Genomic DNA, 15,463 nt, shown 5'->3' with positions numbered 1-15,463 from the left:
AACAATACAGGATAAAAAATAACCTTCGTCAACATAATGGTGGCAATTTGACATTCATCAATTATTACACCAGAATATTGAAAAAGTATATTGCTTAAACAATAAAAGATCTTTCTCATTTCATTAACAAATAAAGTGTCTACCACTGTGGAGTAACAGTTAACATGAGTGGGCCCAGGTTCAAATCCTGGTTGGGACAAGTTACCTGATTGAGGTTTTTTTCCAGTGTTTTCCCTCATCCTATTAAGAGCAAATGCTGGGTACTTTCGGCACTGGACCCTGGACTCATTTCGCTGGCATTATCACCTTCATATTATCCAGCTGCTACATAACCACAGCAGTTGATAAAGCGTTGTAAAATAACCCACTAAAAATAACGTAGGCCTAAATCTTTTTTTTTTAATTGGTTATTTAGTGATGCTCTATAAACTGTACAGTTATCTAAGATCAGTGAAACTGACCATAGTAAGATGATATTTTGGCAACATGATTTCAAGGGTTCACCATGGGATTCCTAACATTTGCCATATAGTAGAGAAAAATCTTTAAAAACATCCCAACCAGATAATCAGTGCATGTCAGATTAAAACGCACATCCGAACTCAAGTTCTCTAGATCAGTGGTTCCCAAACTTTCTGAAGGCGTGACCCACTTTTCGCTGAATTATTTTTGCAATCTCTCACTATGGTACTGAAAAATACAAATCCCTGTAAAATCGAAAACAACTATAATACCAGTGTTTACCATCTAAAGAACAACCAAAACACAAGCACGTAGCACAACAATGACACGAAGTATTACGTAACATCATTCATACTACTGCCTCTCATCCCACATGCAAGTCCAGAAGTTGGCTTGGCGAGGTTCAAAGGTTTTCATATGACAAAAATACATCAGAGTCACTTTATATGTGAATCGATGTATAAATATTCTACTGACATTTTAAAACAATATGATATGACATCCCAAGATACTAAAAATATTTGTTTAAATATCTTAAAGAAATCCATAGGCATTTTACATAATCATTTATATAATGTTTAATCTTTTAAACTTTCTAAATTGCATATTGTACTATGATTGCTATTCATTGTATTGATTTTTCTCTCTATTCCATATATACATTTTTTAAATTGTTTTCCGGACCTATATGGTCACCTGTTATGACAGGCGGATTTTATTATTAGTTTTATTATTATTTATTAAAGATAAGTAAGAAACAAAGAATGATAGTGTAAATTATAAATAAATTTATTTCAACAATTAAATTGTTTTTCACTGTTTTTCCTTGTTTTTCCTGGGGGTTCTCTGACCCACTGAATGCATAGGATGCACTGCCACTGCTATACTACCATGTTCAATATGTGTTGTACATTGAAAACATGTGTTAAATCCAAATTCCCACATATACACCAGGGACAGAACATCTAGAACCTTGGAGACCGTTACTTTTAAGCGGTCCGACAACCCCCTCCTCCGCACTAGTAAGTACAGTACTATTCAGCTGCAAAACATTTTCTGAACAGAAGTTATTATATTGTGAGAGCGCAGCTGGATCAGTGAAAGTAAGTGGTCAACATTTTCAGTTTGTAGTGCAATGAACAATTCTGCTGTGTGAGGGTTCTTCTGTAGTGATGTCACTGAAGCCTCTAGTTGTTCTGTTCGCGGTGTAACAATTTCCTGCTTATAGCATGTTTTTCGTCGAGTCCTTAAAGGAGCATTATACTGATATTTTACTGTATATTTTATAAAAAAAATAGCATATGTTTCCCTATTTTTCCAGTCAGTATACTATTAAAAGGAAACTGATTTTATCTTAAATTGATGTCGTTATCAGAGACAATTCAAGAATAGTACCTTTGCCAAAGCTGAAAGTTAGAATTTATAAAACAATTATATTACCGGTTCTTCTGTATGGTTGTGAAACTTGGAGAGAGGAACAGAGGTTAAGGGTATTTGAGAATAAGGTGCTTAGGAAAATATTTGGAGCTAAGAGGGATGACGTTACAGGAGAATGGAGAAAGTTACATAACAAAGAACTGCATGCATTTTATTCTTCATCTGACATAATTAGAACCTTGAATCCATACCTTTGAGATGGGCATGGCATGTAGCAAGTATGGGCGAGTCCAGAAATCCATATAGTGTTAGTTGGGAGACCGAAGGGAATAAGATCTTTGGGGAGGCCGAGACGTAGATCGGAGGATAATATTAAAATGGATTTGAGGGAGGTGGGATATGTTGGATAGGACCATGACAGGCTTATGTGAGGACGGCAATGAACCTCCGGGTTCTTTAAAAGCCATAAGTAAGTACCTTTGTCACAATTATCAATCTGATACGGAGAATTTAACACGAGAACTTCCTTTACAATATCATTCTAAACATAGAAATTTGAAAAGTTTATAGAAGTTGCGATATTTTATATTATTTGACAAGTAATAATAAAGCATTTCAACAGCTGTGACTTCAATGTATTAAAAGAGACTTGCTAATGACATGGTTGACAGGTGGTGGTGACAGCAGTGACAGTGATAATGACAATACCTGTTATTCATAAGGATGTTACTGCATTTTATATCACGGTGAAGGAAGTTCTTCTTATGACAATAGTTAAGTCCATCAAGAAGCTGTCGCATTATTGATGCATTATGAGCTTCGTTGAAATCAACCATTCCAGATTCCAGAAGACCCATTAAATCGTGGTCCATATATTCAAACACCAAATAGAAAGAACCTTTGTCCTGAAACACAGATATGCAAAGATGCTATTTTTATGTACTATGAAGACACGAACAATTCACTGAATTTGAGTAAAACTGCAATTTCAGCATGAACATCAGATTCGAAGTATATAACATAATTTTAATGTGATTAGGTCTTTATCAATTATCTCAACATATACTGAACTACTATGATAGAAGTAAGACTGTATTTTAAAAGTAAATATGAAATGATTCTTCAAATTAAGAAAATTTCTCTTAGTAGCATTAATTCAACCAGATATATTTGCTTTCGGCATTACACTATATAGCTTGAGTAATCCTTTTTTTCAGACTGAAAGTATTTAAATATACATCACATAAAATAGCTTCTTAGAATTTAAGGAAAATTTCTTATGAACAAATTATTTAGTACAGGAGGACAAATCCTTACCTTTCGAAAATCTAAAGCGTCTTGTTTGTCTGTAACTATTTCTCTCAGATTAACAATATTCTTATGATTCAGTTGTCGTAAGATCTTTATCTCCCTTACTGCTGTAATAGGAAATCCCTCCTTTTCATTTTCCAGCCTTACTTTCTTTAATGCTACCAGTTCACCTGTTAAAGACAAAACGAAATCTTCTTAAAACACTTCTATGGAAATTTAGTATATCAATCTTATTACAATTAAATCAATTTTAATATGTAACTTTCAAATGTAAAGCATTACTCTACCTGATCTTTTATCCTTTGCTTTGTAAACTTGCCCATAGGTTCCTTCTCCAATCTGGGCGATAACCTCAAAGACCTCCACACACCTTTCACCCCAGTCTCGACCTCCTGTTGCTTGTATACTGTTCTTGGAACCACGGCGACGATGTAGAATCTTAGGCCTCTTGAGCTTTGGACGTGGCATAACTTTGTTGCTCGACTTTGGTGGTTTCTCAGGTACAACAACTGGCGGAGGTGGTGTCAGGATTGTGTCTTCATCTGCACTTAGTTCTTCAGAACCAGGAACAACTGAGTACACATTTTAACAAACCTTACACAACTATTTAAATAATCACTATTATTACAAAACCTTTTTTATGTCTAATGACAGTGCCCTTAACTTGTCATTATTCACCCCAACTCTATAAGTGGCTCATAGATGTCACTAAGTGTCAAGAAGCACAGACCACTTAGTTCGTCAGAATGCACCACAGGCAATGGGTCCACATTGCATTCATAATGAATGATAATGGTAGAGAAATGTTGGGATGTCACAGAGCCAGAGTACCAGAAAAAAAAAATCTGTGTTGCCTGGACCACGAGCTTGCTCAATGCAAGTTATAAATTCGGGGTAGAGAGGGATTTGAATTTGGGCCCCTTGGCTTATAAGCTTAGTGCTCTAACACTGTTCCACTGTGGTGATCATGCATGTATAGAATCCTACAATATTACTTTGCAGTGGGAAAGGAAATGACTATGAGAAAGAGGAGTGTAAAAAAGTAACACAAATTTATAGAGCTGTCGATTTAATCAAATAATCGAACCGATTAACCAATTAATTTTAAAATCCTATTAACCAATCAAATGTGTTTTAATCGATTAATCAAAGCGATTAAAGTCTTTCATTCGGTGAAAGAAACATAACTGCCTTGTAACGTCTGCATAGCACAAAGCCTGTATATCATTAGGTGCAGTAAAAGCATAAGCTATGACTGACAGGTAATTAGTGTAAACTGATGTTCTTGTCATCTTCCTTTAGAATCCTAGAAGCAATAATATTTTAAGTACAACTGATAGTTTTTTCTTTAAAAACCCGGCTTCGGCGAACATTTACTTTCACAAACTATGGAAAGGATGCGAGCCATATATTCTATTACAATGGGTTTATCACGTACGACACAAATTACAGTCTCTGTCATTGCTGAGAAAGCATTAGCTTGGCAGGGAGGCAGCACTCACCAATTGCATAGTTGGAGCCTCCTTTGTTTCTCGTAACAAGATTGGTATTGCAGAAGCCTCAGCTGTAAACAGTGAGCATTATTCAGCCTTGTTCAGTTTAGTCTGCTGTGTAATTGAGTACACATTTGTTCATTCTTATTGTGTGTAGTTTCGTTCACTATGTTATACACTAGGGAGCTATGAGTGTTTATTGTATTAAACTATGCAAGAACTGAATCGTATGTGGAATGTCGGCTTGCTTTCATACAGAAATTTCCCAATGTACGTGTTCCCAATAAATTGACGATATACAAATTACCAAAAAATTTAGAGACTGGATCTGTGTTAAACATGAAATATACTAGAACATCAAGCATTCTAACTGAGGAAAAATTAGACTAGATAGGAGTGGCCATAGAAAGAAGTGCGAGAAATCGTTGCCTCATTTAGCAATTCAGATTGGTGTGCCAGTAGCATCTGCTCACAGAGCTGTGCACAAACTCAAATTAAAGCCTTATAAAATAACTGTAGTGTACAGACTGACAAATTTGGATACTATTGCTCGACGTCGATATTACAACTGGCTACTGCAGTCTGTGCATGATGGGGAGGTTGATCCTGGAATGCTTTTTTTTTCCCAATGATGCTTGGCTCCATTTATCAGATTACGTGAATTCACAAAACAATAGATATTGGAGTTCCGAAAATCCGCATCAGTTACATAAACAGCCTCTCCATGATATGAAAACAAGAGTGTGGTGTGCAATTAGTGCAACGCGAATTATTGGACCATTTTTTTTTTTCCACGAAATCATAAATTCTGATAGGTATGTGAACAATATACTGCACCCTTTCTCCAGAGAACTAACACCTAGCAGAAGGACCCATAGTTATTTCATGCAAGACAATGCAATAGCACACACTGCCAATAAGTCTACAGAAGAATTGCGAGGTATTTTTGATGATAGGATACTTGACTGGCCTCCTCGCTCCCCAGATCTAAATCCATGTGATTTCTATATTTGAGGAATGTTAAAAGAAAAGGTGTACCCAAACAATCCCCATACACTCGAAGAATTAGAAGAAAGTATTCGGCTTGTGATTTTAACAATTTTGGCAGCCGAAATTCGTCAAGTCTTTAATAACATGTTCAAGAGGTATCAGGCTTCTCTAGAAGCAGAAGAACGTCATTTTGAGAACCTTCTGTAAGTAAAGGTAAGTTTAATTTAGTCACATTACTTCTTAGTTTACGCACAACTCAGGGGAGACAAGCCAATCCATGACGAGGCAACTGTACTAAGCGTATGCGATAGACATGCTGTGGGAGATGTGGGCAGGCGATTGCATCATACATGATAAACCCTGTACTTGCGGACATGTTGTCCTTTGTCAAAATAACCACCTGAAGATAGCTGTAAGTTTGGAACTGGAAGAGGATTAATGATCCAAATAATGGTATTTCTTGAAATTGAATACTTCTCTGTCATCTACATGTACCAGACTTTGTGCATAAATTGTTCATGAAAATGTTAAGGGGCTAGGTACAGCTTACAGTAGTAAAATTTTTGGAAATATTCAACATTTTTTTTTCCTCCATTACTGTATCTTGTACAATAATGGAAACTGGCATGTGTAAAACACTGTCCTTCTGCTATATGAAAAAAATATTTTTACGATTTAAAAAAAAATTATTTATACTATTTTTTTTAAATTCAAAATGGTGGCAGTTTACTCTGCAGTGATGAAGTGTTTCCCTCATAACTCATAAACTTGTTAACTTTTTCAAGTTCTCTCTTTTTTATTTTATTACTGAAACTCATGTTTCCAATATCATGCTCTTTGAACTACATTTCTTAATAAATAATATATATTTTTTTATTTTGTGTTAGAAGACAATACTGATATTTGACCATTTCCTAAAATGAATTTATTTTTTATCAGACAATCTATCAAAGGTAGAGAAGTGATCCTGCATCATATTGTAGCTATGACATGCATAAATATAAACAACAAATTTCATCACAGAATGTTAGATAACTTTTTAGTTATGTGGGAAATGCCTCATCACTGCACAGTGAACTAAATTAAAAAAAAAACGTAAATATTCTTTTTAATTGTAAAACTATTTTTTTTCGTATAGCAGAAGGGCAGTGTTTTACACATACAGTGAAACCTCCCCTTATGGTCACCCCCAAAATACGGACACTCCTCATATACGGACAGATTTTTATGTCCCAACTGAAATAATATATAAATTTAACTCTCGTTTATGGACACTCTCAGACACGGACATGGACAGCTGTTTCACAGTCCTAAAGCTTGCTTTACCTCCTGACTGCGGACAGAACTTGGTTTTCAAGACCTAATGTGTTACAAAAATGGAAAATTTAGTACAGAAATTCCTTAACATGAAAGAAGACAATAATGGTCTCGAAAGCTACCACTAGTCCAACTGGCTACCCCTTGTTAGTTGGAAGCGGGTAGATAACCAAAGTCATAAAATTTAACCTGTCTGATGGGTCCAAGGTTTCCGTGATCGTGAAATTGTATTCAACACATGATAGGGTTAGGATTATTCTCTTCACTTCAATCAGTTGTTCATAAGATCAGGTGCCATGGCACCTGAACGTAAAGGTTAAGTTGAAAACTGTAAATTACAGTACTGCAAAACTGTAGACCAAGAATAAAACTGAATGACACAGTACTGTATTTTCTTTTTTCGGTCTTATCTACTGTAGTTCAAAGTTGCAAATAATTTACTGCAGTATACTGTATTTAGAATTAAACTACAGTAATACATTTCATTTAAAGCGTCAAGGGATACATAATGCATATTATAAATTTACTGTTAGATTGGGGAGCCTTCCTCCCAATAAAGGACACCTCCCAGATACGGACAGATTGTTACGTCCCTTTGATGTCCGTAAATGAAAGGTTTCACTGTACTAATTTTCATTATTGTACAAGATACAGTAATGAAGGAAAAAAAATGTTGAATATTTCCAAAATTTTACTGCTGTAAGCTGTACCTAACCCGGTTAAGTTCAACTTTCGGTCACTCTAAATTATCAGTTTACTTTCAAAGACTGTAGGATATGTGACTATTGAATATTCAGAAGTCAGTATACTCAGTGTTTTTGTGAATTTAAGTTATGAATATGGCTTAACAGTTGCGTGGAAAACTTGGTGAAAATTTTGGATTTAAATTAAATGATCGTAGAAAAAATAGGCCTAATGGGGAAAAAAAAAAAAGGAATAAATACCTATCCAATGAGAGAGGTGTAAGAGGCAACCCTGTTTACAGGGGGTAAATTCGTAAGCAGGGTTGATAGAACTCTATAGCTATGGCAGGCAACCATCTAGAAGAAGAAACTCCAAAATAAAACTCTGATTCTCTCAGTTTAGAGGTTATGTGACTGGGCTGGTAAGTCATCCATGTAAGAAATTAATTATTCAGCAGTTTCAAATGTAGGAAGAACTAGAAAAAGATGGCAATGAAACCGTAACAGGCTGAGGAGCCTAATACTTCACAGGAGAATGATGATGATGACTAGAAAAGTGGTGGACAGAAAAGCAAGATTTTGTACAAAATGCGAAAAAATCGTTCAGTTACACTGGAACAAAAGTAGTCCCCAATATCTTTTTAAACATGTTTATCTTTTCAAACATGGATCTACTAACATTGCCACTTCCAGTTAATGAACCTTCGGGTTCCTTAAAAGCCATTTGTAAGTAAGTTTATGCTCAAACTCTCAAACACTGAAAATCTATTAAAATTTTATTACCTGGTCAGTGAATCAATTAAAGGCATTCAGTTAACTGATCAAAATTTTTAATCATTCAACAGCTCTACAAATTTATATTATAAATGGATATGCTCAAAGATAGTTCATTTTCTTTAATATGAGTAAAACTAGAAAGACTCGTTTCTTCTCAAAGATTTTGTACTCATATTACATCACTGGCGAAATGAGTAACAAAATTAGTCCTGTTAATTTAATTGCTTGAGCAAAGAGCCTCTTGAACACAAGAAGGAAACTCTGATGTAAACATCAAATATAATCCAAGTTCATAATCAATTACTGGTACTATATATGTTTTAAGATACAATACAAGGTACATAAATGTATGTCATATTTAACAACTTTGTCTGCAAAAATTGAAATTATAGTATTAAAAGTTTTGAATATTTTCATTTAATTTTTGAGTTTTGAACTAATCTTTACTTCACAAGAAAATATTGTCGCTATGCCTCCAAAATCTATGTGTTTTTAAAAAGATTTTCCAGGAGAAAGAGAAAAGCATTACCACTTTTAACTCCGTTGATTTTCAAAGCTACTTTCGGTATAATTTCAATCATTACAAGAGAAATATTTTCTTACCATTCAAACAAAATTTATATTACTCAAAATCTGCGACAATTTTGAGAAGTATTTTTATTCTACTTGGTGGAAATCCTCTAACTTCTAAGCAAATAAAATTATGATATATTAGTCTGGGCTTGTATTAATTTGTTACTGCAATTGATATTAATTAGTAACTGCAATGGCACAGAAGAGGCGGAGTTATTCATCCTTGTGACATAACGAGTAGTGAGGCACGCTGCATCAGCCATGTGTGAAACATTCTAGTTTAAATTTAGAAGTGCAAGTGGAGTGGATGGTGCAGCTTAGAACATCAGTTTTAGTGAAGAATTAAACAATATTTTTTATGCACTTCAGTAATCCGGCACCGTCGTTCATATGGCATTGGCACCACTCTATGCAAGCAATTACTGTGAATCTGAACTAACTCGCAATAACTGAATTAACAATAATTTGTCAGTACAACTCAGATGAGACGCAGATAATGAAAAAGGATATGAACCGTAAATTTATCATTAAATAGTCAGCTGAAAAGCACAGAAGTTTGGGAACCAAGTTCAGAATCAGACTTCAAGTTGAGAGTTCTGTCAATTTTTTTAATCTATCTTAAAAATGACAGATATAAAGAATTAAATACAAGAAAAATGTTTTTTCATACAATCAATAAGATAAAAACATTAGAAAAGGCACTCCACAGTAATGAAGGTTGGTACAGTAAACTACATTGTGGAAAGTTGTGTTGCTACATCAAGATCACTTTGGCAACTGTCGCCCATGTCACAGCCACAGATTATGCTTGCTATAAACTTCAGGTCTACATGAATTCTCATAGTAAGTATATATGAACATTGGAAAATACCACACACTCAAAAAAACACAAGTTACAACAAAAAATATGGGATGATAGTAATATTATTATTATTTTCCAATGGCGAGAATTGACGATATAGTCATTTTCTCTCTAGCTTTCCAGTACAAGATAACAAGGTCCTCAATCTGCTGTGCAGTTGGATTTAAGGCTGAATATTGTGAATGAGAAATACTAGCCTTTTGTTTTCACCACTACGGCTAATGCAGATGTGAGCAGGGTAGAAATATGGTTTCCTTTCATTGCTCAATTTAATGAAAGTGACAAAGGAACTGATGAGCTCATGTCGAAACCTCCACTCAAACTGTATACTGTTAGAGCTGTCACAAAGAAGTGACTTCTGATGTCTCCAGTGAAATACGCGGAAGTACAGGGCCAGAATGCAGTGTTGTAGCTGACATGCATTCCCTTTCCCTCTCCCAGAGGCAGACAGTAGGAGGGTACACTTATTAAGCAAGAAGTGTTTACATTAAAATGACAACTGAATTAAAGATCTAAGTGGCAACACCATGTTCACTTGTCTTGTGGCACTGGAAATGTGAGTGACGAATTCTGTTTCTACTGGCTGTTCTGTTGCAAGACAGTACTAGGTAGACAGGAATTCAAAAAGAGACACTGCACAACTTTCAGAAGTCGGCTCTTTGCTTGTGACAACTTTAGGTTTCCACAGCACATAGATGAATATAAAAAATTAGCTGCCCATATTAACATTAAGGTTGTAAAATTAAAGCTTGAACAAAAGATTATCGAAAAATTGACTAGCTCATTCAATTACCAAAACATGCGAAACAAGTAAGGTCATCTCACATGTTACATGAGCACTGTAGGCATTCATTCATGAAGAACAGCAACTCAACTGCTCTCTTCAAGCAAGCGCCATTCATTCCTAAAGCAACATTTAGAGTTGGTTTTCACATTCTTCCGGTTAGCCTCCTCCTCCTCCTAATGGCCTACACTGGAGGATGAATTCATCTGTTGCTTAGTAGTCCAATAAACTCTTTCAGTGAGTATGGGCAGATAATTTATTTATGTATTTGTTGCGATAATCTGTGTATGCAGTTTAAGGGACAGTTCTGCAATGATATTAACTGTTCATTTGTGAGAATCGAAAAGCATTCTTTCAACAGTGTGATGCCATTTCCTATGCATCTAACACAATTGTGATGTGTAATACAACTTAACATGAACTTTGTCTTTTACAATCCAACACCCTACCACTTCTTTTGAGATTCAAATGTTTGTCAACACAACCAAAAACAAATGTTAATCTAACAAATGCGACATAAACTTTACAAACTCGTGGTCCAGAGGAACTTAAATAACAACAGTTTGTCCAACAGTTTATTTTCTCAGTCCCTCATTCACTCCTTCTCTGACCTCGAAAGAAAGTGGTGCCAGCTAACTACCTTTTACTTCGTGGGAACCCTGCTTTTTAATCTGCTGCACTTGAATATTTTCAATGCATTACGGATATTAAAAATACAAATATCCATACAACATGTTACTGAAAAAAATACACTTTTCATCATTTAGTGAGAAGTTTAAACTTTCATCTCAAGAGGAAAGGTTTTCTAACGAAACTGTATTTGCATAATTTCTATATTTCAAATGACAGAGGGAAGAAATAAAAATAACTAGCTTAATAAATAAATATTGATACAAAAATGGTTCAATTACCTGGTGGCATCGGTAGATCTTTGATCCCTTTCCTTGGTGGAGTTTTGCGTTTGTTGATAACAGGCTCAGGACTGGGTGAGCGACTTGGTGGAGAATCAATACTTTCAAAGTCACTCTGTCGAATCCCAGGAGGCATTGGCAATTTTGTTAAGCTCTTAGGTTTCAATACTGGAGGTGCAGTTTCAACAGCTGATTTATTGACCCCAGCTTCAATGTTCACTGGTTTTGACACAACTGGAATGGTTTCACTTGGCAATGTTTTCACCACTGGAGGTTCAGGATCAATTTGTACCACCACTTCAGGAGCACTATTTGACAAGGAGGCTTCGTTTGAGTTTTCATGAACAGGAGAAATGTCCATACTGTTATCAGGTATGGTAATTATAGTTTTAGGTGAAGAAACTTTCAAATTTGTCTGTTGCTCTGGTCCAGTTGACATAGTTTCATTATCTGTATTTGGCAATGACGTTGCAGGGGTCTGATAATTGGTAGGTGGAGGTACTGTAACTTGAGCTGTCATAGCAGCAGAAGATCCTGGCAATGTGACTCCTGCAGTGGTTGGAGGAGCCTGTTGCAAACCAGGTGGAACTTGAGAGTTTGGCACCATTATTGTTGGAGGAGGGTAAAACATACTACTATCAGGTGTTGGCACTGATACATAAGCAGACTGTGGTGGTTGTATAGCATCACTGCAGGGTATTGGAATATTGTTCACTTCAGAAGGTGTTATATACGTCGTTTGGTCAATGTCTATTGATACAGTCTGTGAAGGTTCTACATTTATCACCTCTTTTACAGGAGTACTTTCTTCTGGTTCACTGTCTTTATTTTCTTTCTTCTTTTCTTTAATGGCAGCTAACCGCTTCATAGCCAATTCTCTCATGTTTTTGTCTTTTACTAATTCAGCAAACAAACTTGTCTCACTCATTTTAGCAAGTCCATAGTCTTTGACTTTCGGGGTATGTGAAGATGATGATGAAAAGGGGCTTCGTGGAGAATGAGGACTTCTAGCAGGACTCCTTGAACGTAATCTAGAATGTTTGTTGGGTGGAGTTCGTGGACTACGAGACCTTGGGGGCTTTGGCGTTCGTGAACGTTGCCTAGATGATGGACTGCGAGATCGAGGCCTAAGGAGAGGACTACGAGACCGAACACGTTTCGTGAGTTTGGGACGACTGTGACTACGACTTCTAATGCGTGATGACAGACCACGCATTATGGTATAGCTTGGTGACCGGCTCCAACGTCTACTATTGCGAGACATGTGTGGCGATCGCGAACGTGATCTAGATGGTCGACGCCAGCGCTGAGCACTACGACTTCGTGAACGGGTTACAGACCGTGGCTCTATGCGTCGTATTCTGAAACATTAATTTAAACATTTTTCTTTTGAATCATCATAAACACAATGATACAAAGCATTTAATATTAATGAAAATGACAGAACTCAATAAGATAGCACAGAGTATTTTCACCAGACAGCAGATTTTCGGTCCCAACACAGTGACAAGACTTCAAGTCCCTTGGTGTACTGAGAGGGGATAGCAATGAGTTCAATTACCTCCCAGCAACTGACGTACACATAATATTAAGTATTGGGACCGAAAATCCACTGTTTGATTATCACATAATTATGTTCACAGCTGCAATTAGCATACTCCTCAATTTCTAGTTAAGCTGAGTGGACGAATTGTGTACAGTATGTTTAAAGCTGTAAATATAAAGAAATAGCTAGGTAATATCATTGTCTGTATTTTATAGAGAGTTCAACAAAAAATGTATACACTCTTTGTGAGACTGTATCGGGATACTGATATTGTCAATTGATTTGAATTACGAGTATGACACAGTATGATATTTCGCTAAACAGATGTCGGTAGTTTCAACATGAAAGTGAGAAAACAAAATGGCTGGAGCATGCTTGACGTTCGAGCAGCGAAAATGCATTCTGAAGTGGTTTATGAGATTTGATAATGCCGTTGAAGTGTAGCATCAGTGGAGGCAGGAGTATGAAACAGAACCCCAAACTCCCCTAACAAACGCATTATTGACAAGTTTGAGGTGCATGGAACGATTTGTGATATTCACAAAGGAAGATCAGGAAGACTAATTACAGCTACAAGCCCTGCTTCATCGGCTCCCATGTTGGAAAGGTTTGTTACTTCTCCACAGAAGTCTGCTACGCAATGTGCACGTGAAGTGGCGATTAGCAGTACAAGTGTACGACGAATTCTGAAAGCTGCTGAGTGGAAAGTTTACATCCCACAATTACTGCACGCGATTAATGATGACGATCCTGATCGTCGAATCCAATTTGCAAATGATATCAGCAAATGGTAACTGAAGACGAACAATTTGTGACAAAGATAGTATGGTCTGATGAGGCCCAGTTTAAACTTAAATGGAACAATGAATCAGCATAACTGCATCTACTAGACACCAGAAAATCCGCATATTCATGTGGATAAGGCGGTCAATCTACCAGAGGTTCATGTGTGGTGTGGACTATCATCTAGGGGCTTAGTAGGACCCTTTTTCTTTGATGGTTCTGTCACTGGAGAAGTGTACCTCGAAATGTTATATACATCGATTTTATCAGATTTATGTGCGCTTTATGAAGCTGATGATGTCTTCTACCAACAGGACAGGGCACTACCACCTAGCCATAAAAGCTTTCCTGGATGACAATCTGCAGGGACATTGAATTAGACGAAGAGAACCCATTGAGTTCCCCCCACGATCGCCAGATCTAACCCCTATGGATTTTTACTTGTGGGGAACTGCGAAAGATCAAGTCTATCGACGTAAGCCACGCACACTGGAGGACCTTCGCCAGAAGATTACAGCGGCATGTGCAGCAATCTCAATTGAAACAATGACCGATGTAGCTGCAACTGTGTTGTGTGTCTGGCTGCCAACAGCGAACATTTTGAACATCTAAAGTAACCACGTGCTTAACTGAAGACAGTACTACATGTGTGATCAGTATTTAAATTTAAAACAAGCACATAATGAATAGCTTTCCTTCCTTAAAGAGTGTATAAATTTTTTTGGCGGACTCTGTATATTCTGTACATATAGAGTGAAACCGCTGTACAAGTATTTGGACACCTCTGTATGTTAGATACTTCATTATATTCGACATATTTTCTTGGAACAAGACAAATTTCTATGTTTTTGCATGTCCAATATATCCTCTATTTGAATACCTGCCAATCCTGGAAGCTGGATACTCCTTATAGTTCTATCTTCGACAATTCTCTTGATCTATTATGTATTTCTGCTACCTGTTTAGATTTGAGTTTCATTAAACCCTTGTGTTTTACAAGGACCACTAGCAGAGTGGAATAATAGGGGGTCTTCCTTGTACAGTAGAGCAACTGTGAACTTCTTTCTACATTCCTGGAATTACTCACTTTGTCCTTTTTTGTAACTGTACTGTGGTTAAATTTGAGTATGGAGTGAAGGGGCATTATTTTTCATAACAGTAAACTTTATTATGCGAAATTATTTTAGTAGGCCTGCAGTGTAGAATCATTCTTTGTTGAGGTGTTTACCTGTGAGAGTCAGTTTGTGCAATTTGTATAGTGCCTCAATATGAGTAAGTGTAAGTTGGTGGAATTAACCACTGAAAGGAAGACAGAAGTTAATCGTTTGCGTTATGGTGTTATTTGTAGGAAAATTGCAGAAGAGTTTGGAATTTCTAAATCAAGTGTTTCAATATTAGAACCAATAAATAGAACCTCAATATTAGGCCTACTGTAAATGCATGAGAACAAAATTGCAGTGGGGAAAGAAAAAGAGTCGCCATAACTATTAATGACGATTGGTTATTAATGGAGAAAAATTCGCTCAGGCACCAGGTATCACCCGGGTCCCCAGTTCTACACACTGGGTTCTCTAACCACTGAATTACACCAAGG

The 15,463-nt window shown here is 36.4% G+C and overlaps 1 protein-coding gene across 7 annotated transcripts in view; it reads right to left on the bottom strand.

Moving 5' to 3' along the window:
* Cdk12 (Cyclin-dependent kinase 12) overlaps positions 1 to 15,463 on the bottom strand; it is a 155,328-nt gene that overhangs the window by 80,793 nt on the left and 59,072 nt on the right. For all 7 annotated transcript variants that reach the window (XM_069824567.1, XM_069824546.1, XM_069824529.1 and 4 more), the window contains 4 exons: positions 11,541 to 12,901; positions 3,438 to 3,722; positions 3,157 to 3,320; positions 2,548 to 2,744 (listed from right to left, as the gene is read on the bottom strand). In XM_069824567.1, the coding sequence (XP_069680668.1) occupies positions 2,548 to 2,744; positions 3,157 to 3,320; positions 3,438 to 3,722; positions 11,541 to 12,901 (2,007 nt within the window). The remainder of the gene's footprint in view (positions 1 to 2,547; positions 2,745 to 3,156; positions 3,321 to 3,437; positions 3,723 to 11,540; positions 12,902 to 15,463) is intronic.

This window comes from Periplaneta americana, chromosome 1, assembly GCF_040183065.1.
Source record: "Periplaneta americana isolate PAMFEO1 chromosome 1, P.americana_PAMFEO1_priV1, whole genome shotgun sequence".
Classification (NCBI taxonomy): Eukaryota; Metazoa; Arthropoda; class Insecta; order Blattodea; family Blattidae; genus Periplaneta; species Periplaneta americana.
Note: the sequence above shows the minus strand (reverse complement) of the source record. Positions and strands in the feature narration are given on the sequence as shown.